Source organism: Bombus pascuorum, chromosome 1, assembly GCF_905332965.1.
Source record: "Bombus pascuorum chromosome 1, iyBomPasc1.1, whole genome shotgun sequence".
Taxonomy (NCBI): domain Eukaryota; kingdom Metazoa; phylum Arthropoda; class Insecta; order Hymenoptera; family Apidae; genus Bombus; species Bombus pascuorum.
This window is the reverse complement of record NC_083488.1, coordinates 17,141,573-17,167,037: the sequence shown is the minus strand read 5'-3', so window position 1 is coordinate 17,167,037 and position 25,465 is coordinate 17,141,573. Positions and strand designations below refer to the sequence as shown.

Sequence of the window (25,465 nt, the reverse complement as noted above, 5' to 3'; positions counted from 1 at the left end):
ATTACAATCTCGTCCAGAGATTTCAATTAATTTTGCCCGTTCGTCGATGAGAGACAGTCAAAAAAGGGAAGGAAATTGACTAAAAAAGAAAGTGACCGACTAATTACAGCTCCGAAACGAAGTCTTTAAATCGCACGAGTTTCCGTTTTCGTATACTCGTTACTCTGATGTAATTAGGATATTTCAGTAATCGAACGTAACGTAGGTCGATCCAATACTCCATTCTCAGGCTTTTTCAACATTCTGACTAATTCGTAGAAATGACCGTAGGTTACAATTGTATCAATTCTCTTACGATTGGCATATCACTAAAATGCTATACGTTGATCAAAAGGAAAAAAGGACTTGTTTATTCGTATTATTTCTATATATCACTTCTATATATCTGTGTTACATTCTACGTGTACCAACGAAGATATAATTCTTTTTATTTACATTATTTATTATCTTCGAAACAATTGCGTCAGACGACGATGCTTATATCTTAGGTCAAGAATAACTTTTATTTTTATTCGATACATTCCTACACATCCTATCTATACGTTCTACAAATTCTTTCTCCGCCACGCAACTGTTCACAGTAAATATGAAACGATTACTTTGATTTCACAAGTAGAAATTTTTATGATTAAACGTGTTTCTATATTTTGCTTATCGCAACAGAAGATACAATTTCTCGCACTTTCCCGTCTTTCCACTGTCCGCGTCTTTCCTCGGTACACCAATCGCTCTCAAACAATTAAACGCGAGACAAGTACTTTCGTTCTCCGAGGAATCACCCCCACTTCCTTCCCCACCTGTTCGCGGTTGGAAGATCGTCGGCAAGTCACAATCGTTGGTCAGTCAGTCAGTCAGTAAGTCAGTCAGTCAGACACATAATCGATCAGTCGACGAATCGATGGAAACGCGATCATCAAACGCAGGATTCTTTCAAACTCTCGGTTCATGAACTTTCTGACTGACAAGTGCGTTCACCTCGTTAAATGCATAGTGTAGTTCAAATGTCGAAGTGAATCGCAGCTGGAGTATCGAAACAGCGAACAATCTGTTTCGCGATAAAGAATTTTGTGATTTCTCTGAATATTGTGGAAATTTACTTGAACAGGGCAGAATTTTGTAAACAATAGCAGAATGTAAAAAGTGGATCGTTACTGCTTAAAGGTGTTGAAGAAAAGAAAGGTGAGATTCAATCGAGAAAGTCATTTCATCTAATCGAGATTAAATTGCGGGTAATTACGATAATGAATGTTTATTTACTGCGTTTTTCATTTAAAGATATACTGCTCTGTTCGTTAACGAGCTTTGGTAGGAGATATAAACGAGTATCTACGATATGTGAAATGCTTTCCAAACGATTGGATAGTAATCTGCGAATTAATAGAAGTTTTGGAAAAGTTATTTCTTTTTCTATTCTTCCCCTGCATAATTCAGAAGTTTTGTTAAATATTGCTTCTTCTTTTTTCCTTTCTTCATCCTATATTCAGGATTTAGATTTCGATTTCTATCGAATTTCCCTTTTACAGAAAAATATTATTAATATAATGAATTTTTTGCAATATTATTCATACCGTTCGTAGAAAAAGGATAGAAAAAGTAAAGTTATCTTATAATCAACTTTCTGGAAGGATTATAAAGCATATCTGAAGTAAACTGATTTTAATCTGAATTTCTTTTTAATTTATAGCAAATAACTTAATTATATCACATGATTAAACATTCGTAAATGAATACGATATATTTCAATGAATATATCTTCAAAAATATACAAATTAAGACAAAATAACAATTAGTAAAAAGAATCCTTATGAATAAATTTAAAGTATTATAAACTATCAAAAATAATGTCTATGTATCGGTATCACTTTCATCTTCATTTTCGCGATTAGGCGATACGTTTGACCGTCCTTTGGCATTTAATATTCTTAATAGAAAACGCGTTAAATGAGTCAGTGGTAAATAACGTCTTCGTCTGCATTGAAAATGTCGACTTGACAACCATCGAAGTATCTTTCATACGTATTTATAATTTATATGCAATATGCATGATTTCGATGACTCACACGAAATCAACAGCTAAAAAGAACTTCGTGCAGTTGAATGTTGTCTGCTAAATGTAACAAGTGTATTGGAATACCATTGGACAGTTTATTACTAGAATTATCGTTAAATATTTTATTTTTGGAATCTTATTTTAAAACACTTTTTCCTCGAAGCACCGCTTAGAGATAGAAGATTGTTTATAGAGCTACAAAAGAACTTTTTTTTTTATTAAATCATAAAAGCTACTCGTAGGAAGTTTCGGTAACGAAGCGGATTTTTCTTCTGGTTGTTTGCTAACGGATGGAACGCGTCCATAATTGCTGTACAAGTTGTCATAACGAGAGTATACAACCGATCATTATTTCGTATTGAATTGGAGCTGCCGGTTGATGTACTTGTCAATTAAATCAAGAATTTCGCTTCTTGCTCCTTTCTCGTTCATTTCCGTTTGGATTTTCACGCATGCTAGTTTAACGAACGAGATACAATATTACTAGAGAAATAATTATGGATTTGTCAAATCGTTAGGAAAAAAGGAAACAGTTTTAACTAAAATAAAAAAGTAGTTGATAGACTGTGCATGTTTATGGGAATTTAAAGTTTTATGAAAACAATAGGAAAAATAAAACATTAGTGCAAACATTAATACGAACATTATTAAGCAAAGATATCTTTCACTCGTTAAATATTACGAGTAACGAGTACTATGAGTAAGTGTAACGAGTGCTATACTTCGTGTCATATATTTTATGAATCGTCGTCGTCGGAAAGCACGCAGACAAAATATTTAGCGTCGGCAGTAAACGTCGACTTTCCAAACTTCCTGTGCGCTCGGCTTCTAGGGTACCTCTGTGAGATCGTTTTACCAAGAAATCCCTCTGGTGGAATGCAAATAACGAATCCGAATCTTCGGCTCGTACGTTCTTCTTTATCGCGAAATTAACGTCGGTCCCTTTGTGGAATTCATACGAATATGTCAGATGCGCTTTTCCACGAACAGATAACAGTTTTTAAAACAATGGTGTCGTGCGAACGTGATCACTTCGTTTGTCCAAAAATAGAAGCAAAAATAAAAGATCATAGTAAAGAAAACACGATGTAAATATATTTGTTTACTTTCTCGGTCTGTTTGATGTTTTTTATTTTTTGACCGTAATTCGCTTTATTTTTAAGCCACTTTGCGTGTGTTTGAAAAGAAATATTTTAATATAGAGCAAAAAGAACTTTTGATGAAAAGATGAAAATTATTGCAAGAACACGCGTCACGTGTTTCAACGTTCCCACAAATTAATTCAAAAGTGGAATTCACGCTTATATTGTAATTTAGGCAAAGGCAATTTTCGCCTAAGGAAAACTTTAAGAAACGCGATAAACCAAGCACAAAATAACTAGATGGAATATTCTTAGCTCTGTATATATACCAATAGTACAAAGAGCAACCTTCTTAAGCGAATCGCTCATAAAACCAGCTACGAAAAGAGGATAATACTTAGTTCATGAATTTTCCTCTTCAATGATCTCTCGTTCGCGAACGTAATATGATTTACTCGTTTTAAAAATTCTTGATAATACAACAGTAAAAATTCCGCACGCCGTGCGTGATATAAAAATCGTTCTTTCTTGCTTGGAAACGATTATCTTCTTTATGTTTTATGGTTAAAGAAGCGTTTTAAACATCCTGATCGCATCGATTGGTTCTTACATAACTAAGGAAAAACGTAACGAGAGAAACGGCGGCCGTTTAATACATCATCGCTTCTTCAGTAAGAGATTTGTTAGAAGTGTTTGAAAAGACAAGAGAAAATATAACTTTACGATGTGAATTTTTTCATAGAAACATTTAAAAACTGTGCAGGATTTTTGTAAGATATTTATGAAATATTGCATGAATATCTAAAATTCGTGAAGAATATTTAAAGTGTTATTTTAATGTCCGAGTTTTAAGGAAATGGTGAGTAAATTAAACGATGAATGGAAAGTAGATAAAGGTATGATTTAAAAGGTATTAAAAAATGCTTCTTTTAATAGTATGTTTTAATATGAAGATTGTAGGGACAGAACATAACGTATGTATAAGTCACATTCTTCATATTATGCGAGATCAATTCTAAAATAATAAAGTAATTTTGTTCGTACATTTAAGATCAAATAATAAATTAAAAACATCGCAGTAAACGCAGCACGTTTGTGGTTGCACAATGTAATTCGCGCTGTAGTTCGATGTCTCTATGACGATAATTGTGATCCAGTGTTTCCTCGAAACGTAAGATATATAGTTCTTAGAGATTCTAATAAAATATTAAGTACAAAATATAACAAAGTTCTGTATACACAAATTCAACAATTGCAACTTGGCTGTCAGCAAAGAGGAAAGGTAATTTGTTCTTGCGTAAAGTTCAAAGACAAAAGGGAAGATATTTAGGTTTATTCCGATATCGCGTAAAAATCAGAAAATTTGTGATCTTCTAAAGCTGTAATTATTAATGAAAAATTTCTCAAAAAATCCAATAAAATTGCAAGTCATTTTCAATTTACTAAGTCGTTTTCTCACATATTACAGAGTCAGTGGATGATTTTATTCAAAGTCAAGATAATCAATCAAGTAATTTCTCCACTTTGTGAACGACGTTAGAAGAATATTAACTACGAACGTTGATCGGATTTAATTATACATTTGATCAAATCGTTAAGAACTCTTCAAGATCGGAACAAGGAAAGAAACGCTTTTGTGATTGAAGAAACGATTTTACAGGAGTGGAAATTATTGATGAAGAGGTACACGTGAATAATCGACATGCAACATCCCGAAATGCGTTTTACATCGATGTTGGCAAATGCCGCGAAAAGGTGATTAACAGTCGTCCGTTGTCCCACGGAAAGAATTGTGGGAGAAAAATCGAGAATGGAACTGAACGCGTTTGTCATCTATGTTGCGGTGAGTGATCATTCTTCTGATAACAGACGTCAAACTACCTAATTTCTATAGCGGCTACAAAAAATTTGGCACGTACCTTTATTTTCCAATGAAGCGTACCTCTTTTTATCGGGTGATATACGTTTCATTCTCATAGTGTCAAATTTTGGGTCAGGGATAAAGTCGGATAAACGTAAAGATAAGGTAATTGATACGGATTATATCCAGAAACTTCAAATAGCAAATTAATTTATGACACGTGTCGTTGTACAACGTCAGTCATTTTATAACATTTATAATATCAGCACATTTACAACCACTCGTCCTGAAAAATTGATCTATAGTTCCTCATATGAGTTTTGTACCGAATAATTTGACTTTGTCGCGTATAAATTATAATTATTATATTAGCACATAATATCACGTATAATGAAAGATTATATTTATTTTATATTAATTTTATTAAAAGAAAGATTATATTAATTATATTAAAATATAATTATAAAATATAAGGAAGGAAGGTAAGATACAAAAGATTAAAAGATACATGAACAATAACAAGATTATTACCAATATAGCAATACCATAACTAATAGCACACAATAGTACGGTAATCACATTAATGGATTATTATAATATTGCAATATTAACAATTAAATATTTTGATATATATTACAGTAGATAATAATTAATATGGAAAAAAGAAATATATATATATACATAGCTATTTATATCACTTATAATTGTAAGTCATAGAATTATAAGAGCATTACTAATTTTATATGCATGTATTTCTTATCGCTTCGTATCAAATACACGTAAGATTCCATTCTATCGTCACGTGTTACGTCATGTCTTTTCGATTCATACGTACATACACTTACATATGTGCTTGCTCATCGAACAAAATGCCGACGCGAGACGTCGTTTTGAATACTTATTGTTGCTTCTGGCGCGATGCAACGCGTTCGAATTGACTCGCGCGAAATCAAACGCCGAAAAACTCGACGTTCGTTTCATCGAACACAGCACGCTCACTCGCAATTTCGGCAAACTAGTTGCCATTGAACTTTCGTTTTATTAATTTATTTTACATTATTACATCTTTGGAGATGATAATGTGATTTTTATTCTGAAAATTACTTTACGACAGAATAATAAATTGCAAAGTAAACATCGATGAACGTATAATTCCTTCTTTTTCTAAACGTAAACACTTTTAAAACTTTAGTATAGATATATGAATATACGTACGATATAAAAGTAATATTAAACTGTTAAATATTTTATAATATAGAAATATCCAGATATAACATAGGATGGTATAAAAATAATAAATTTAAAAAGAATGAAATATTATCAGCTGTAAAAGAAATGAGAAACGTGTAAAATGTAAATAACTTACTATACTTTTTATATTATGTACATTAAATTATACGTCTCTGAAAATGTTCAATATCCATTTCTAATTTTATATTAAATGACATTTCGATATGATATAACATATTAAGAAGAAATCGAATTTTCCCTTCTTGGATCTGACATTGACGAGCTGTAGACTCCTTCGTGTGGCCGGAAGTAGCAGCCGGGACATCGACTTCCGGTCCCCATGTCTTACTAGGCAGACGTGTATTACCATCACGCGAGTCTGCATTCTTACTGTCTGATGGGATCGACCTTCGAACGGGATTACTCGCATAAATAAATCGTCTAATTAAAGAAAGTATCGATCGATTTGATTAATTCACCTTTCCTGCGATTCAATGGCTTGAATATCATAAGACAACCATCACATTTGTAAATGAATTTCTCAAAGTCTGTAAAATCAAAGACGGCCACTTTAAATATTAATTAATTGATTGTTTAAATATTAATTAAATTTTTTCGCGACAAATATCGGATCAAAAGAACTTTGAGTGAAGATCTCTATAATAAAGATCAAGTTTCAATCGTTTTCTCCTTCCTGAAAGAGATATCGATATTTTGAAAAATCTAACTGCTAAATGTCTATCTCTGCTTATATTGGCGTTGCTAACAACCAGATGTGAAAAAAGAAAAAATTTATTTTCCATTTTTATTAATTACTATTAATTATCTTTAATCTTTTGCGTTAATCGATAATTCTTAAACCATATCAAGGATTCTCTCTTCGTAAGAGCGAAACGGTTCTATTTTGTAAGTGGTTTAACATTTTTGCACGTTACTTTAATTATACATAAAATTCATTTTCTTCTATAATCTTCTACATAGCGAAACAAACGAACTTTTAGTAAAAGTAATTTTTCACATCTGTTAATTTCTTTCTGTAATTTTTTACGTGGTATAAGAAAGAAACTTTCAGTGAAAATAATTTTCAACGTAGCAAAAAGAGAAAACCTTCAGTTCGTCGACTTTTTCTATTACACAGAAACTGCAGAAACTCGCGTGTACCAACGGACGCTGGTACTACGTTTCATGTTTGCAACGAAATCCCCGCGTAAGATCGCAAATATTAAAGTCCGCGTAGCAGCGAGCCGCGTGTGGACAAATTTCGTCGTCGACCGTAGTGGTAAAAATGCGAGAACACGAGTTTACAATAAGCTTCGTGTTTGCAAAGGGTATTGGCGTTTGTCATACAGATATTACATGGTCGACGAACCTTGAGAATTTCTTAGAAAGAATGTAACGCCGGACTCTACGAAGTACACGTCGCACCAAACGCGGTTCCAAACTCATTTCACGTACAAATCGACTGACATCGCCGATATGAACACGGAATTTTATTCACAATCGATATCACGGAATGATATCGACGTTTATCGATGTCTCTTTTACGTTGCTGGACCTTCTTAAACTTGTGACAAGTATAAAAATGCTCGATTTAGAGTTGCTCGTTCGATCAATAAAATATTGTAGTATTTCTTCTTATATTAGGTTGTACCATAATAAATTTTTCTAAGAACATTTTTAAGGTAAAAGATATGAATGGATGTACATAATGTGTTTTAAATAATATTTTAAACTGAAATTTATTAAACAAATAATGTGTTTTCTCGCTGTTTCGCAGCGACATTAGGAATTCTTTCGTATACATCTCGGAACTTTTTATATAATTATATTAGAAATGGGCTAATTTTCAATAAAAATACAGTTAAGGAATAACATCTAAAATTATCTTGCCTAAGTATTAAATAAAGATGAAAAAAGGGCAGATGTGGAGTTTCGAATATTACAATTATCTGGACACAATAAAATATGATAGCCGAGTGAATTTATGTTTTCCCATCGGAAAACTTTTGTCTGCGATAAAAATTGAGCATTCTTCCGCGATAGAATCGGAAAGAGGAGTGGCTTCGCTTCTATCGACTACCTAAGGTCATAACGAAAGTTTAGCTGTCGCTTCTTAGGTGGCCTTTACGAAAGTCCGTCACGTACAACACGTGTACGTGCCTTGCGGATTTATTGCAGTCATACTTTGTGGTTTCGACATAACTCTATAGTGTCGAGAATATGTCACTTTCGTGAAATTTGATAAGAAGCCCTAACTTCGAGAACTCACAAGACATTCGCAGAATTCGTACGATTATCGAAGGAAAATTTTTTTATCCTTTTCAAAAAGACAGAATCCTTACTAAATAAGAAAAATAAAAACTAACGACGATGTGAAAGAGAATATTATCATTGATAAAAATAAAAAAATATGTACATCCTCGTTCATTTTGATGAACGATCACGTGTGCATTGAACTCACTTCTATAGTTACGTGAAAAGCTTAATTCAATGAGTAACTCACGTTACAGACCCTGACGATAGCATCGATAGCCTTCATCGATACGATAAACGCGAACCCACCGTACTACGTGAAACCCATCGAGGACGAGAACGATTACGCTCGTGTGCTGGAGCTTTCGCTTTTGTTTTACGAGGCACAACGATCGGGAAAGCTGCCGGAGAACAATCGAATCCCATGGAGAGAGGACTCGGCGCTCGACGATCGAGGACTGAACGGAGAAGATTTGACCGGAGGCTATTATGATGGTAGTTGAAAACAGTATATAGTATGGTATATAGACTACGTAGTATATAGGTATGATTGCATCGCTCAGGCAACGATAAAATGATCAGTGGGAAATATACTTACTGGAAATAAAGTTCCGTAGATAAAATTTTCTACCTACGCGATATCGTGATTGTGTAAATTTGCTATCGTTATATTGATATATGAAAGTGCTCGTACATTTTTTCCATTTTTCTCTTTTTTGTTAGGATTATGTTTTCAAGTAATGTCACGAGTAATATTTATTAATGTAGGAAGACTGTAGGTAAAAAGAAAATCGCATTTTTTGTAATTTTTTCTAGAAGAGCAATTTCAAAATTCAACACCGTTAATTTGATTTTGAGATTAAATATGTTCTTATCATTTTCTAACAAAAATAGGAATTATAATTGACTGGAAGTTTTATTAGCAACTTAACGGGCGCATACACGTGAGCATACTTGTAGATTTAATTGGTTAGTTTAGCAAATTATTTTTACCACCGATCTTTATACGTTTTTCTCTATAAATAATTATACATATACTAAAATATCTATACATCTTATAAAAGATATATTATACATCCATTTACAAGTTGTTCTTCGATATTCTATAGTACAATCATCTTGATTAATAAACTGAAGAAAAATATGTACGTTGAATCATTAAAAAGTTGTAACAAAAATACCTGATAAAGACGTTCTACATTAGAATGTAATAAATCGAAATATTTTTAGCTGGTGATTTCGTGAAGTTCGGTTTTACTATGGCTTCGACAACTACCCTTCTGGCTTGGGGTGCCGTCAGTTGGCCAGAAGCTTACAACGCGGCTGGCCAACTCGACGAACTTCGTAAAGCCATCAAATGGGCTACAGACTACTTCATCAAGTGCCATGTAAGCGAATATGTCTTTTACGGGCAAGTCGGGGATTTCTCATTAGATCATACGTTTTGGGGGAGACCAGAAGAACTGAATACCACCAGACCTGCCTATAAAATTGATCCGGAACACCCAGGTATAATATCATAACATGTAATATTAATAATAACAATATTAGATTGATCGTGAAAAATTCTGTCACTAGGTTTTTGTTATATTTATAAATTATATATATACAAAATATATTTACAAATAAATATCTTTTATTTTTCTATTAACTACAATACTGTGCGAAAATCATCCATATTATAACTATATTGTAGTACATGCTATTACAATACTATATCGTAACCACATACAATTATATAAATTTTATTTTTATGCGGGGAAACGATAGTCTAGTTTTTGAGAACTGCAACTGATAATTCTAGTCAAAGTTCCTTTTCGCAGAAAATCTGCCTACAATCCCATGTATTGTAGATGTACCTACTACATGCTATCAACCTCGAACGAACAAGTAATATGATGAGTAAATTTCGCGGCAGTTCATAGGTAGTTTCGAGTCAAAAGCCAATGCGAAATTCCCGAAAGCTCATAATTTCGCGTAAAACTTTCGTCAAACATACGTATATCGCGAGTTTTGCGTTTCTCCCTTATATTTAACTTGTTTGGCAGCGAAACGTGGAGAAATATTTATCTCAATTAGGCAGCGTTCATCTGCAAAGCAATGTATGATATCGAACAAAGTACTCGTTTCATCAAATCAAAAGAGCCTTCATCAAAGAACTGGAAGATATTTTCATTTATTTTACGTAGGAATGCTTAGCCTAAAGTTCTCTCGCGTTCATCGCGGATTTTGTGTAATTGCAATACTGTGGAAAATGTTTTGTTTTTATGAACAAGTGTAAGAACAATTTCTTAAATATTCTTTTCAAGAATTAGTAATCAGCACGACAAATGTTATTTAACATAAAATAATTATTACTTCTATTATGAATTCCTTTGATTTGAAAACTCGAGTAATCTCTTCATACATTCATTTCATACTTTCTGCTATTCTCTTTCCAGTGTATTTGAGAAAGCCGATTTCCGTTTCTTTTCTCTTACGGCTCTCACCAGCTCCATATATGCTCTGTAACATTCATAGGTTTCTTTTTATTGTAGAATTTGAGAAAGTTCTCGACCTGCGAAAAAACATATTCGAAAACATTATAAAGAGAATGCCTAATGATTCATTTCTGTACTTCTGCACTTTATTTAACAATTTCCTCCACGCGTAGTTCTATTTGTCCTCATTTATTATTATCATCAATTATAATTATACTGTTTGTTATAATAATTACCATTATTATTCTTATTTGTACTATTATCTTATCTATATCTATTATTTTATTACTATAATCATTTTTATAGGATCCGATCTAGCAGGTGAAACCGCTGCTGCCCTCGCAGCATCCAGTATGGTATTTCGCAATCACGATCCAGAATACAGTGCTAAATGTTTGAAACACGCCAAGGAATTGTACAAGTTTGCCAATGAATATCGAGGGCTTTATCACGAAGCGATCCGTGGAGCAGCTCAGTATTACGAGAGCACGGATTATGGTGACGAATTGGCTTGGGCGGCGGTGTGGCTGTTCAAGGCAACGAACGACACAATGTATCTCGAGGATGCTGAACATCATTACCAGCATTTCCATCTCAAAGAGAGACCGAACGAATTCTTTTACAACAAGAAGGTCGCTGGCGTTCAGGTAAATTCATTCGCCTGATTAAGTACTAAAAAATTATAGAAAAGAAGAGATACATATTCATCGAATTCCTTTTTTTTTTTTTTTACATTTTTCTTATAACTATAACTTTCCGGTCGTAATTTCTGAGGACATTTGTTTCCCCTCGCATTACAATGCCGGAAAATCTCCGGACTTTGACCAGAAAAAGTTAATTTGCAATTTACAATATACCTAGCAAATGAATCAAATTTCTGTCTAGGTTGCGTTTCTCAAATTAGATTCCTAAAAATACCAATAAATTCATAGAAGATATTACAAACAATTAATTTCTTCTGAAAAATCTTCAGCAAGGTAATCTACTAGAAAATATGAAAATCAAAGTAAAATTAAAACGCGAAAAGTTATCGGGCTGATATGAATTAAAGTCAAAATTTCGGCAGGTTTTGTTGGCACAGATGACAGGGCAGCCGGAATATCAGAACGCGGCTCGTGCTTTCTGCGATTTCTCGGTGCGCCAGCAAAAACGTACGCCGAAGGGATTGCTGTACATCGACAAGTTCGGCACCCTCTGCCACGCTGCGAACGTAGCGTTCGTTTGCCTGGAGGCGGCTGACTCACCCGGTATCGGCGATCCCCAGGAATATCGTGAATTTGCCGAGCAACAAATTTACTATATGCTTGGAGGAGGCGGTAAGCTTGCTATAATACGATATGACTCTATTGGAGATTGTATAGGCTGATTCAAAGGAACAGGTCTCGAGTAAAATGTGATTTTACGAATTATCATGATAAGACTTTATTATCAAACGTTATTTCTTTTTTATATCGAACGCTAATAAATAATGAAAATTGATTTTACATTGAAAGAATTATTTTTGAGATCTATATATATACTGTTGGTTGTGAGTATCGACCTTGCTCTCCTCCTCACCTCCTCTTCGCCTTTGTATCGCTTCAGATATCGTTTCTTTCTTAAATTGTTTTATTCATAAAAAGTGTGGAATACGCAAAAGGTACAAACATTAAATCGAATAATAAAATCAAACATTTGAAAATTATACGTGTTTTAATAATACTTATTGAAATATGACATCTATTTTGGTTCGTATAAACCCGAGAAGGTCAGTCTGATTAAGACACCTATTCGTTACAATTATTGTAAAATTTTAACAAATTTTACTTTATTTAGTATTTTACGTTACAAGACACGATTACATTATATTATATTACGCTACACGGATAAATTAATAGATTTGTAATAAAATAATTAAAGAATGAAGACAGCAGGAAACGCTCAACTTAAATTAACATTATGAAAAATCCAAATACATGCTTATGATCAGCAGTGTACATATACAATATATTTATTGATTACATACTTTTTACTTCTCTCTACGAGTACTATAATAAAACCTTCGAGTATCGCACTCACATTTTCAAACATCCTGTATAGTTACCCTAATTTCTTCGTTTCTCGCATTGCAATTAAAGCAAAACTCTTTCCACCCCTATTAGGCAGGAGTTACGTGGTCGGTTGGGGTCGAAATCCACCGAAGCAACCACATCATGCTGCGTCATCCTGCCCCGACAGACCAGCCGTTTGTGGATGGCCCGAATTCGACAAGGACGCACCAAACCCTCAAATCCTTTATGGTGCCCTGGTCTCCGGCCCCGACGAGGCGGACAAGTTTCACGATCATCGAGAGGATTACGTATACACGGAAGTCACATTGGATTACAATGCCGGATTCACGAGTGCACTGGCCGGATTGTTGCAACTACGAGTTAAAAGCACTACGTAACGTGCGATAACAGTTCGCTGCTTTTGGCCACGAACCAAGGAATTACTTTACTCTTCAAAACGAAATATTTCGTGTTAAAATAACGAGAGAAGACTTCTTCGTGATTCATACATAATGTGTGAATACAAAATAAATTTGAAGATATTGCGATCGAAAATCGATGAATGGTCAAATGATCTTTCGGAAAAGGATTATCTTTTGACTTTTATTTTTTGAAAGCTAAAAATTGATAATTTTATGTCTATATCAGTTGAATGAAAGATATTCCGAATCTTGTTAGTGGTGATTAGTGTATCGAATGGAATTGCAAGATTTGCTATAGAGGATCGATGGATTGTTAGGTGATCGTTTTCGAAAAGTTCGATGCAGGATAGTAGTTTCTTTCAGTCGATTATCGAAACTTATTGTTAATATTATATTTTTATGTGAATATCAATCGGCTAAAGGATCTCTTGATCCTTATTGATGGTGTAGCGTATCAAAAGTGAGATTTATGATAGAAGATTGATGATTGGTCATGGTGAAATAATCGTCCTGAAAAAATTAGATGGATTCTGTGTTTAGGTTGATAAATATCAAGTACTATTTATAAATATCAACAACTAATTTCATCGAATTATTATTTTGTGAATATTATATTGAAGTAAATATCAAGTGAACGATTTTTGATTCTCGTTTGTAATATGGAGAAATCGAATAGACAAATAATTAATTCTGATAATCAAAGGAAAGTGGCAAATGTATATTCATAACTGTGAATTAATTATACAAGAAAATGAATTAAGTAATTGCAGCCATGATTGAAGCGCCGTTATGTAAGATTGACTAGATGTTTTATGCATGATGAATAGAAATTTGTATCGATTGAACGATTGGATGTAATTTATTGATGTAACGTTGATTGATGGGAAGGTGAAATTATTTTCGTTCTCAACGTACGATTTTATTGAAACGATATCCAGGCTGTGTAGCTTGACGCGCTTGAGTATGGCTTTAATAGATTCGATTTGAAAATGTACATATATAACGTAATCGTATAAGGTATGTATAAGGCTAATAGAAGAAAGGAGTTCATTTAGATACATAAAACTTGTTCGGTAATTAATATAATTAAGAATATTATGTAGTCGTATTTTATAGAACTTTCCTCGAAAAACTTTTTTAAAACAAGGGATGCTATCGATTGATACATCAATTTCTATGCCACTATTCGCGCTATTCTTGCTTCTGTTAAAGCTTTTCTTATTAACAAATACTTCATAATGTACATAATAATCGTATAAAAAATATGGAAAATTAGCTTCCTCGTCTATTTAATAGTTCTATAAATATAGTGTATTATAAACTACATAAAAGCGCGCATATGAAAAAATTTCAATATTTTAGAATTTTATATTCATCTTTGGTTATAATTTACTTCCGAATAAATATCTAATATTTCTTATTATTTTATGCTTCAATTAATATAAGACGAGCTTACTATGTACGATAGCTACGAACATACATGCGATTAGAAACTAACGTAAACGAAGAACAAAGTAATTGTTCCTGTTATAGGCAAGATAATGCGTATCTGTATTATCTTAATTATTTAACCTTGCATAATTTATATGCTTCACAATATACTAGACTTATGTAATGTTATACCTACTGAGAACACCCTATATTGTTATAAATAAATAGTCGAATATTTTCCATAACTCTACGGTGGTCATGAAAATTTACACGTGAAAATTCCTATAAGCAATTCTAAATTCTAGATGATATTGTTTGAGTATTTCTCGATATCGTAATTATAGTGGAACAAATCCATAACTGTAACATTTAGAAATTTAAATATAGCTTTTCAGTTCAATTCGAAACCTAGTAATTTATAATCGTTCTAAATAAATTATTTCATGCTAATGTAATAACATATTATTATTAAATACGGTAGTAATATCTACTGGTAATTTAGTATTAAATACAATATTTATTTACAATCAAATACAGTAATAATAAGCAAATAAAATAGAGCGAGTCGAAAGGTGTCGCGACTATAACTCCAGAGCAGTAGGTCTTAGAACTGAGGAAGTTGAGATCTCACAATCTTCGAGTGCCTTGAGCGAAATTTCACGACCAATGAAAGTTCTGCTCCTTAGCTCTTTTCGGTGGTTCGACAGATTATAACTTAGAATGTCCTGAAGGTAGAGAGCTTCCTTGCTCGTTCTGTTACCCTAAGAATCTTCCCACGTCCTTGAGATCTGGAGGTTCGCGTTCTCAACACCTTCAGGAAAAATTAATATTGCTTCTTTTGAAATTCTCTTGCAATATTGATATTTTAAGATTTCAGAAAATTCTAATATCGCAGATTAACAGAATTAGACCTGAAGGATAGTTATACCCTGCTAAACTTGCCATAAAAATGACGTATATAGTATATATATTTTAAAGCACCTAAATATTTTATGAAATTTTTTTAAATCTTTACTTAAACAATTGTAAAACGCCTGAGTATTTTGTAGATAGATAATCGCTCGCTATTATGTCCACGTATATCGAATGAGTACATTCCTGACCGATTGTTCCGTACGGTCTCCAGTTACTCAGCTTATATCGAAACACGATTTTTCCATATCAATTGCGTCAGCTGCTTTACTTTACTTCAGGTGCAGTTACTATCGAACAACGTTCGCTATCATGTTCCTATTGCTATGGAAATGAAATGTGTCGTGTTTATGTACTTTACACTATTTCCTCTGTTGCTATTGACCTCAGAGGTTTATCTTCATGGTTTTAAGGGCGAAGGTAGGTGTATTTTGAATCAAAATAATTCATTAAATCTCATATACTAATAATAGTGACAAAAACAAACAAGTTTAGAACGTCTTTCATCGCAAAAATATGATGATGTGATTTTATTAAGCTTACGTATTATTAACTTACATCCCCTGGTTAGCCGCGTCTGTCAATTTTATCATTTTTATAAGCATCTACTTGTTCAAAATCTCTTATCCACCAACTTATACAATATCATATTTAGAATCTAACACTGCTCTACTTAATCCTCCAACCGGGGGCAATTTTCATACTTTCCCATACAAAATCGCGGACGAAATTTATATTTTTGCAGGTTCGTTATAAGAAGACCTTTAATATGCAACGTAAAAAAACGCGATACGATAATAGCATAGTTCGCCGAAGCTAAATTAAATAGTACAAGTATTATGAATTCTATAAAGAATACTATTTTTGTTAACCAGGTATCTCATAGTAACGTAAAATGAAATTGCTACTGCATAGAATGTTAAAAAAATATTAAAGTTACAGAGTTCTTGCGTACGTTATCTCTGGAAACGTGTATATTCTTCAGAAAGTAATCCATTCTGTGCTTGATTACAGTAACTGTAGATGATACCAGTCTCAGAGGATGCGCGTATTTACATTGCGGTGGGGATGATGTCTGTGTACATCGAAAATTTCGATGTAAAGACCCTCCATGTCCCAGTATGCTATACTGCGCGAAATCTCGAACAGGTAAGTGCCTAGATGGTACTTGTCCAAATTGAATTACATGGCGAGATAAAGCATACAAAGAACGTAAATAATCGCATCGATGCAATTTTCTATTCTCTCGAACAGTTGTTTAAGTCGAAAATCCAACATCTTGCGTTAAACTATTGCTTTGAACAGAGATACAGTAAATTTTACAGACACAAAGGAGAAATGAAATTCCTGTCTGGTGCGCATCTTTTTTGGTCGAACGTATGAACATGTATATTGCGGACCGTTCTGAAAAGCGAACTATTTCGTCGAATTTTCATTCTCAGTGAGACGATTCACGCTTCCAAAAGGAAAGATTTGTCTGCGAGTTATCTTCGTCTCGATTTCTTCTAGCTGAAACTACGTGCGCAATATCTAGTAGTAGATTTTATTTAAAACGTTATTTGCTTGGGATCACTGGTAGATTTGTTTTAAAATATAATTTGTTTGAGAATATCCTATTTCAAAATTTATTTAGAAATGTTCTCATTTCACAATTTTAAGCATTTTCTACTCCTTTTTTTTAATTAAAAATGTGCTATATTCCTCCTTATATAATTATCGATATTACACGTGTGTCCTTTAAGAATCTCTAAGAGGACCCTCCACCTGCGATACTGTACACTGCTCCAATGGTTACGTGTGCATGTTGAAAGTTCGTCGTTGTCACTGGGACGAAAGTGAGCATTACAATAATTTCTTTTTTTCAATTTAAAAAGCAAAAGAAAGACTATCGATATTTTCGTTGCTTCATTAAAAATTCTTTACTGTGAATTAGTAGATAATGAATTACGTTTTATTCAGAGTGCGAGCAACAGATAGCAAGATGCGTAACCCAAAAAGAATACTACGAAGGCCCCGCTTCCTGCGCCGGGTTCAAATGTCCTCAAGGAAACCACTGCATTCTCCGGGAATCGTTTTGTGCGAATCCACCTTGTAAATTAATAAAAAGCTGCATAAGGAACAAAGGTTCTTGTCTATAAGTCACTGTGATGATGATAAGTCACACAGACCAAGATTTTTATATATTTAGTACATTTTAATTTTTCTGTCATAAATAGTCGTAATATATTATATATATATATATATATATAAATATATATATATATAATATACATATATATATATATATAATATATATATATATAATATACATATATATATATATATATATATACATATAATATATACATATATATATATACTTTCAATAATAGTAATAAAATAAGAGTTATATGATTTTTCATTCGTAGTGAAAATTTTGACAAATGTAAATCTATTATCCTTTTTAATACGATGCAAATGATTGTTTTCGTAGAAGTGCAGCATTTATTCGTAAAGTGTCGAAATCTCGGTTGTTTATCCGAATACGAATGTTTCTTACGAAGACCAGAGGGTAACTGTTCGATACCACTTTGTAAACACACACCGGATTGCATAATGACAAGAGGTAGGGTTCGCGGAATTTTGTATATCATGTGAAAGAAATTTGTAAGGATCTCTTGTTTTCCTTCGTAATTTTCCAGAGAATGAAATGGCAAATGAACGTTGTCGTGGATGGATATGCCCACAAAGGCAAACCTGTTCCGCAGAAATTGTAGGATCTTGCGAGACAGACGACTGTAATATTAAAAGAACTTGCCATGAGGTACATGTAACAGCAGCGAATGATTCTGCTTCATCTTTCTCAAGAAGATCTCTGAAGAACGAGGACGAAGTCCCTCGAAATGATAGCGAGGTACATTTCTTCCTAAATAGAATAAAATTATTTTTATATACTGCCAAATGGAATCGCGTTTCTACATTTTATGGAAATATTAACTTGGGTTTAACTAAATTATTAAATATTAATTGAATCGCGTTTTAATCAGGTTCTTCTGTAGTGACTGAATTCACACTTAATATAGACTTTACTTAATTTCAGACTTAATATAGAATTTACTTAATTTCATTCCATGAAAATGTGAAAATTTATCTTGGTCATTTATTTTTAACAGAAACGAAACGATAAATAATTTGTTACATACAAGATAGGAGCAACCTAAATGACGAGGCGACTCGTTTTTCCACTTAACAAATGATTATCAATTAGAAATTAAAAATCTTGTTTCTAATACTATGAATGTGATTTATATAATCATCTTTCCTCTCGTAATTACATAATTTTCATTGACGTTCCTCAATTCTATGAGTGAAATGTACAAATTTCGACTTCGCGTGAACTTTAAATAAAACTCAAAACTTCTGTTGTAATTTATTGATTTCTGTTGTGATCTTTATCGTTCGATAACAGAAATGACTAATATTTCTTCAGATACTAACAAACTCGGATCAAGAAAATGGAGTTGAAAGAAGAGGGTGAATATCATATTTTAAATAATTATTAGATTATACAAATTATATTTAAACCTTTCTATAAACAAACTAAAGTCAATTATTTGAATACCGAATGCGAGATATAGAATCCCTGTCTTATGGTTAAATCATCTAAAATCGAAAACTGAATTGGACGCGATGGAACTACGGAGAAAAAATGTCGAAGAACAGGAAGATTTCAAGGTAACGTTCAAAATCAAATGAAGTAAAAAATTAAAACTTGTTTAAATAATATACAAATCTCATTATAAATTTGATTTTCACTCGCGATATTTACAGTAAAAATGAACGCTTGTCAAAGTTAAACATTTTTCACTTTGAGAGATAATAATAATAATAAAAAATCAGTAGAATATAAAGAGTTAAATATCTTTATTTATTTGGACGTAAGCATCGAAGCTGCTAAGATCTTTCCACGGAATTCAACCAAACTTGTTTCTCAAGCCCTTCACGGTTCCCGATAAAAGCATTCCAGCATCCGCTATTTCCAGCAATTTCAAGATTGGCTTCAATCTATCAAGGAAATACTCGGTTCTGGTGCGTACGGTGACTGGCTAGAGGAAATTCTGTCGTCGCGTGGCGAAGAGTTGCGAAAATGGCTCCAAGCATCACACGGCAATCTGGATGGCATGGGACCAATACTTCCGGGACAAGAACGACCTACTACATTGACAGAAAATCTATACCCAGTTCGCGGTACGATGGTAAGCACACGATGGAATTTTGATCGGAAGTGTGGCGAAATGGGCAAATCTTTTACCGTTATTCATACTTTGCAAGGCCGCAAGTATGCAACTTGCGTTTATTGCGCAGACTGATTATTTAAATTGTGTGACGTAAGTTCATTTGGGGTAAATGTGATTTCTGCGATGCAATATGTATGTATATGGAAGGTGAGATAAATGTTCGTAATAAAAGTGAGAGGGAATTATCGAGTAAAATGGAGGGTGAAAAAGAGTCGAATAGCAAAATTAAGCAAACTTACTCTTTAAGTGGCGATTTATTATGTCGTAGCTAGTTAAACGAAGAAAAAGATAGCAATGAAAATCTTCTCTTCTGTCTCGTCGGTTCCGTAATATGAATTCCAGTTAATCGTCAGATTTATCGTAACTGGACTGTGGATATTTATGCAAATTCATAGGAATATAACTTTCTAGGAATATAATTAAAAAATTGCAACTTGGATAGAAAATTATTTTATTAAATATAAATACTGACATACATTTTCTATGCGAAATGGTACATTCCGAACGAACCGACAAATAAAAAACCGGTATACTCACTGTAAAGAAAGAAATCGTCAGGCACAGCAGGTTATATCAACAACAGCCGAACAATTACCAACAACCTGGACACAAAATTATTGGACACCATAGAAGAATGCGAAAGATTAAAGAGACATCACTTTTTACATCTACGATGGAGATTTAGCGACATAAGCTAAATAATGTCATAGTGATACACCATTGGGTGTACTCACATTCGGGTCAATTTATGTCATCACAGTCTGTGCTGATTATATCATTGCATGATAGATTGCACATACGTAGATTACAATGAAAAAGAAATCTATTATAAATATTGTAAAGGATGCTATGTTTTGCATATCTGATATATTTTATGTCATTTTGTACATCTGGAAATTTTTCATAAAATTTTTGCATAAAAATCCACAGTGAAATCGTGAATAACGAAAAGCTAATTATAATTTATGAAATTAATGATTTCAGAATATATCGCCATATGACGATAAAAAAGGGATAGAAGAAATTGAGTCTTTTCTGAGAGAAAGAAATTTGACGCATATTTTAGAGAAGATTCTTATACCAAGCAGAATCCTGTTACCGCCGTACGCAGCTTTAGAAGCTGCTCTGCTGAATAATGTAAGGGAATCTAGCTCTTCGCCATTTTTCAATTATCTTTTGAAATATCCCTCTTACGTGGGAAATCAATTTTTATCGTCGCGGCCACAGAAAATCGAAAATGCTTACGATCAACAGTATCTTGTGGTTCCTGTGAAAAATATGAAGCAATTAACCAATTCTCCGATCATCGATTATAATCCCAGTACACGACATTATCACGGAACGGTTTCAGAAAATGGAAAAGTATCTGATGTATGGGACAATTTTTCCTCTTTCGTGAGTTCCATTTTTATCAAATTATTCGTATGAACTTTTGCTTTATTTTTATCTTATTTTTATATATACAATATGCTAACATGAATTCTTCTGAATATATAAACCGATACTGGAAAAAAATGAAAATTAATTTTCATTTAATTAATTAGATATTCTGTGTGCATATTATTTTTAATCTCTTTTTATTTATGTATATTTTTTATATTATATTATAAATATAAATTTAATTTCACGAATAAAACAATTACATTTAAATGAAAAATTAATTAAATTAAATCAATTGAATTTATTTATTGAAAGAAGAAAAAGCAATAAGTATTTTAATTATAAATTAATTTTAAAATATTTCTACATAATTGTTTTTACTAATATCAGAGCTGTTTTTGAAGAATGTTCCAGAGAAGCAAATGAATTTATCATTAACCAGAGACGAGTTATCGTCTTTGTGGACTGGACTGCACAAAAATTTTGAAAAGACTTCACTTAAAGAAGAAACGCACTCTATTGAAGATTCTATTGGTCTTTCGGGAGACAAAAGGTTGATGGCTAAGACGCAACACTTTGATGACATCCCTGTTGATTTGTTGGAGAAGTTTCTTAAGTTTCTTAACTCTATGCAGTTCTCCCCGATTGAAAATGTGTCACAGACTTTTGATGAAAAACCTATCGAAGAATATCGCGAAGAAGTAAGTTTTCTAAAGCTTTGGTAGAACTAACAGAAAGTTTTTCTCGAGAGAAAATTGCTTTATACTCGTGATACCTACGAGTAGACAATTAAAAAAGATACAAATGATTAAATAATTTCTTCCGTTTAATTTTTTTCCGCTTCAAAATATTTCCTGCAAATTGTAAATTTAGTAATTTCTACAATTTCAACGCTATATTATTTCCCATTCTTTTTTAGTTGGAATAAATTTCACTAACAAGCTTCATCTTTTTAGAATTTACCTAAAGCTCCACGAAATGAGAAACAGGATGGAGACTTGGAATGGAGTTCGATAATTCATAGTCAAAATAACGAGGATACATTTAGGAATAAAAATGTTGAAGAGAATACAAATCAATTTTCTTTCCCTAGTGATGACTATGGAAATTTTACAGATATGATCGAATCAGGTGTTAAGACGTTCTTTAATAAATTAGGTATGTTCCCTTCGTCCCTTGCGATATATTCCTCGTTACAATAAATTCGTTCGCTGAAATTTATTTTGCCACCAACAGCAAATCGTAAAGTTTTTTCACAATATTGCACAAATTATTATAATATCTTTACGCTAGAATGAATACATAGTAGGTGGCCTTGCTTGTAGCAGAGATGGAATTTTATAGATTCGTTACGGGTATAATGCCTATTATTTTCCTACTTCTATTGCGAACTGGAAGTTAAACTGCGTTATTCGAGTATCTACAAAAACAACTACGATTTTTTATTTCAATTCGCAAATCGAATTTTTAAAAATGAGATAAACTTGAATTCTCACAATCGAGTTTGTTAAAAATTGTAAATTAAAGTTATGTTTATTTAATAATATATTTTGACATTTTGTTGTATTACCAATTGCCGTATTAAGCCCATTGATAATTAACTACAAAATTGATTATAGAATTACGAAATTAGCAGTAAGAAGTTAATTAACATTCGGTCGAAAGATTTTTCAGATTCAATAAAATAACATTTATTTCAGATAACTTTCAACCTTTAAGTTATTCCGATCAGTCGAACGATGTCCAATCACAGTTATCATTCCCACAAATCGACGATACAAACAACGAAGAAATGGATTTAAATCTTTTCCTTGAACTGAACAGAGAGAGCCTTTTACCTTACGTACAAACCCTGATGGAAATGATGAATGAGGAGAATGATACATTCGATAGAGGAACAGAATTGAATTTCGATGAAAGTTCATTAAACACGTCTTTCCTAAATAGTGAACAAGTTATTGTTGATGAAACTAACAAATACTATAATGAATTAAAATCTTCGGGGATTGAATCAAGTAACATTTTTCTGAAAAATGTTTTAAATAATGTGAATGATGTGCATAATTTACATATCTTAGAAGAAGAAACATTCGACCAGATTTTGCCTACGAATCAAACAGAAACAGCTTCATCGAATTTAGAACCATAACAGATTTGTATTTTTTAAAAACAATTTTAATGAATCTCTAACATTTAGAATCCTAAAAATGTTATAATGCTTAGAATACTAATACTTAAAATGTAAACAAATAGATAAATGTATCACTAAAGAATACGTAAAATTCTTTATTTTCTTTATTATTTATATTCTAATAATCTAACACAAAACTAGACAATTTTCGAGTAGTATTCAAATTTTAATTAAAAATATTCTGTCTTCTTTCCGTGAAAAACGTTGATGAAACTGCTAGGTAATTTCGAAGAGACAGATGTACTCTACTATATAACAATTTAACGTAGTCCAATTGTTCGACGCAAGATAAACCGGTTTTTTAATTTCACTACCAGGAAAGAGAATCGAGGACACCTGAGCTAATTTATGCAAACGAGGAACCTACTATTCGGTCCTTTTATAATCTGCCTAGTTACGGTGCTAGCAACGGTGACATTGGTCTTCAGGATTACACATACGTCGAATATGGTCGTACGAATATCGTAGAAAGTAATGGGAAATCCAAGTAAAGTCACAGTCAATATGACGATATTATATGTATAACGTATTGCCCAACATTTGTTTTTAAGAAATTAAATTGTAAAGATCAACAGTGATTTTTTAATTTCCTATTTATAGAAGATTACGAATAGGAAATCTCTGAGAGAACGAAACGATCTATCCAAGCTAATAATTTTGTATAAATTTTGCAACACACAGATACACTTTTATATAAACATTTTATTATCAGACTGTGGATTTTTGGGGAATTCACGGATATTAAAACGCACAGAATACAAAAGTAAACAAAATATTCAAAGTATAATATACTCTGTAATATTTAGTGGATAAAACAAATATTTTTTGAGATTCTGTTTTTTTTTTTTTTTTTAGTATTATTCGTGAAAATATAAATTTCTATAAACATACGCATCTAATAGTATTTAATAGTTATTATAATGATACAACATGATATACAATGTAATATAATTATGACAGCAGTAAATCTATTAAATGATATATCATTATAATAAATGTCATCGAATGGCTAATCTCCTTGAAAGTGCGAACCCAAATAAAGCACGAAAGTACAGCAAGAAACGTAAACTGAAGAATATATATTTCCGTTCAGTCATTAATATGCTATCATTAAATTTCCCGTCTTACATATCCGCGAACACGGCAATTACTTTCTTTTAAAACGCTATCATTACATTCCAATAAAAACACAACGAACGAAAGATTTTTAATAAATTTGTGTGAAATGTAAATTATTATATAATTATAATATAACAATGTTAAATCTTTGTTTTTTGATTCGGTAAATTGAAACTGTTCATAAATGCCAAATGGAACCAAGTAAATTGCGATTTTGTACGTACCAACACGTAATTGTCAATTAAAAGTTAGACCCGTTGCGTAATTGGAATTTCAATTAATTAAAGCTTTGGATATATACGTTTCAACTGACGCAGTGTGATTGGACGAAACGTAATAAACGTTGCGATCTTTGTAGAAATTCGATAAGTACGTTTAAAAAGATAAAAAAAATGTAAGGTTTCTATAATAAAGTTTCTATAATAATCAAGAATTATTTTTATAATTCTTTGAAATCCTGCTTCGACAGTTTCGTCGTTCTTGTAACACAGGACTGAATTATTTTAGACTATGAATCTTCCGAAATACTTGCCATACCACCTAATAAATGTACGATTTATTTAAAATCTTATATTTGTTCACGAATCAGAAATAAATAAATTATTTTGTCAGTAATAAAACAAAATACTGTCGCTTAGCTAGACGTTCCTACGCTTCATCAAATTGTTGTAAAAGCTATTCGTACCGTGTTCTCCGATTCTCAGCGCCATGAAAACGGCGAGATGGTAGCGACCGCTCGGATCATTT

The 25,465-nt window shown here is 32.4% G+C and overlaps 1 protein-coding gene and 1 pseudogene across 1 annotated transcript; both read left to right on the top strand.

Moving 5' to 3' along the window:
- Positions 1–827: 827 nt before the first annotated feature.
- On the top strand, positions 828–13,619 carry LOC132907172 (endoglucanase E-4-like). Its single transcript, XM_060960000.1, has 7 exons — positions 828–1,179; positions 4,601–4,975; positions 8,734–8,971; positions 9,707–9,985; positions 11,263–11,603; positions 12,023–12,272; positions 13,098–13,619. Exons 2-7 carry the CDS (start codon positions 4,943–4,945, stop codon positions 13,382–13,384), a joined length of 1,428 nt encoding a protein of 475 aa, XP_060815983.1. The 5' UTR covers positions 828–1,179; positions 4,601–4,942; the 3' UTR covers positions 13,385–13,619.
- Positions 13,620–15,788: 2,169 nt separating this feature from the next.
- On the top strand, positions 15,789–25,031 carry LOC132915402 (uncharacterized; annotated as a pseudogene).
- The last annotated feature ends 434 nt before the right edge of the window (positions 25,032–25,465 follow it).

Bases quoted from the DNA above. Each gene is read 5' to 3' on its own strand.
- LOC132907172 (XM_060960000.1), top strand. From the start codon at position 4,943: ATGGAACTGAACGCGTTTGTCATCTATGTTGCG. The intron at 8,972-9,706 runs GTAGTTGAAAAC...AAATATTTTTAG, and splicing joins GACCGGAGGCTATTATGATG to CTGGTGATTTCGTGAAGTTC. The intron at 11,604-12,022 runs GTAAATTCATTC...AAATTTCGGCAG, and splicing joins AGAAGGTCGCTGGCGTTCAG to GTTTTGTTGGCACAGATGAC.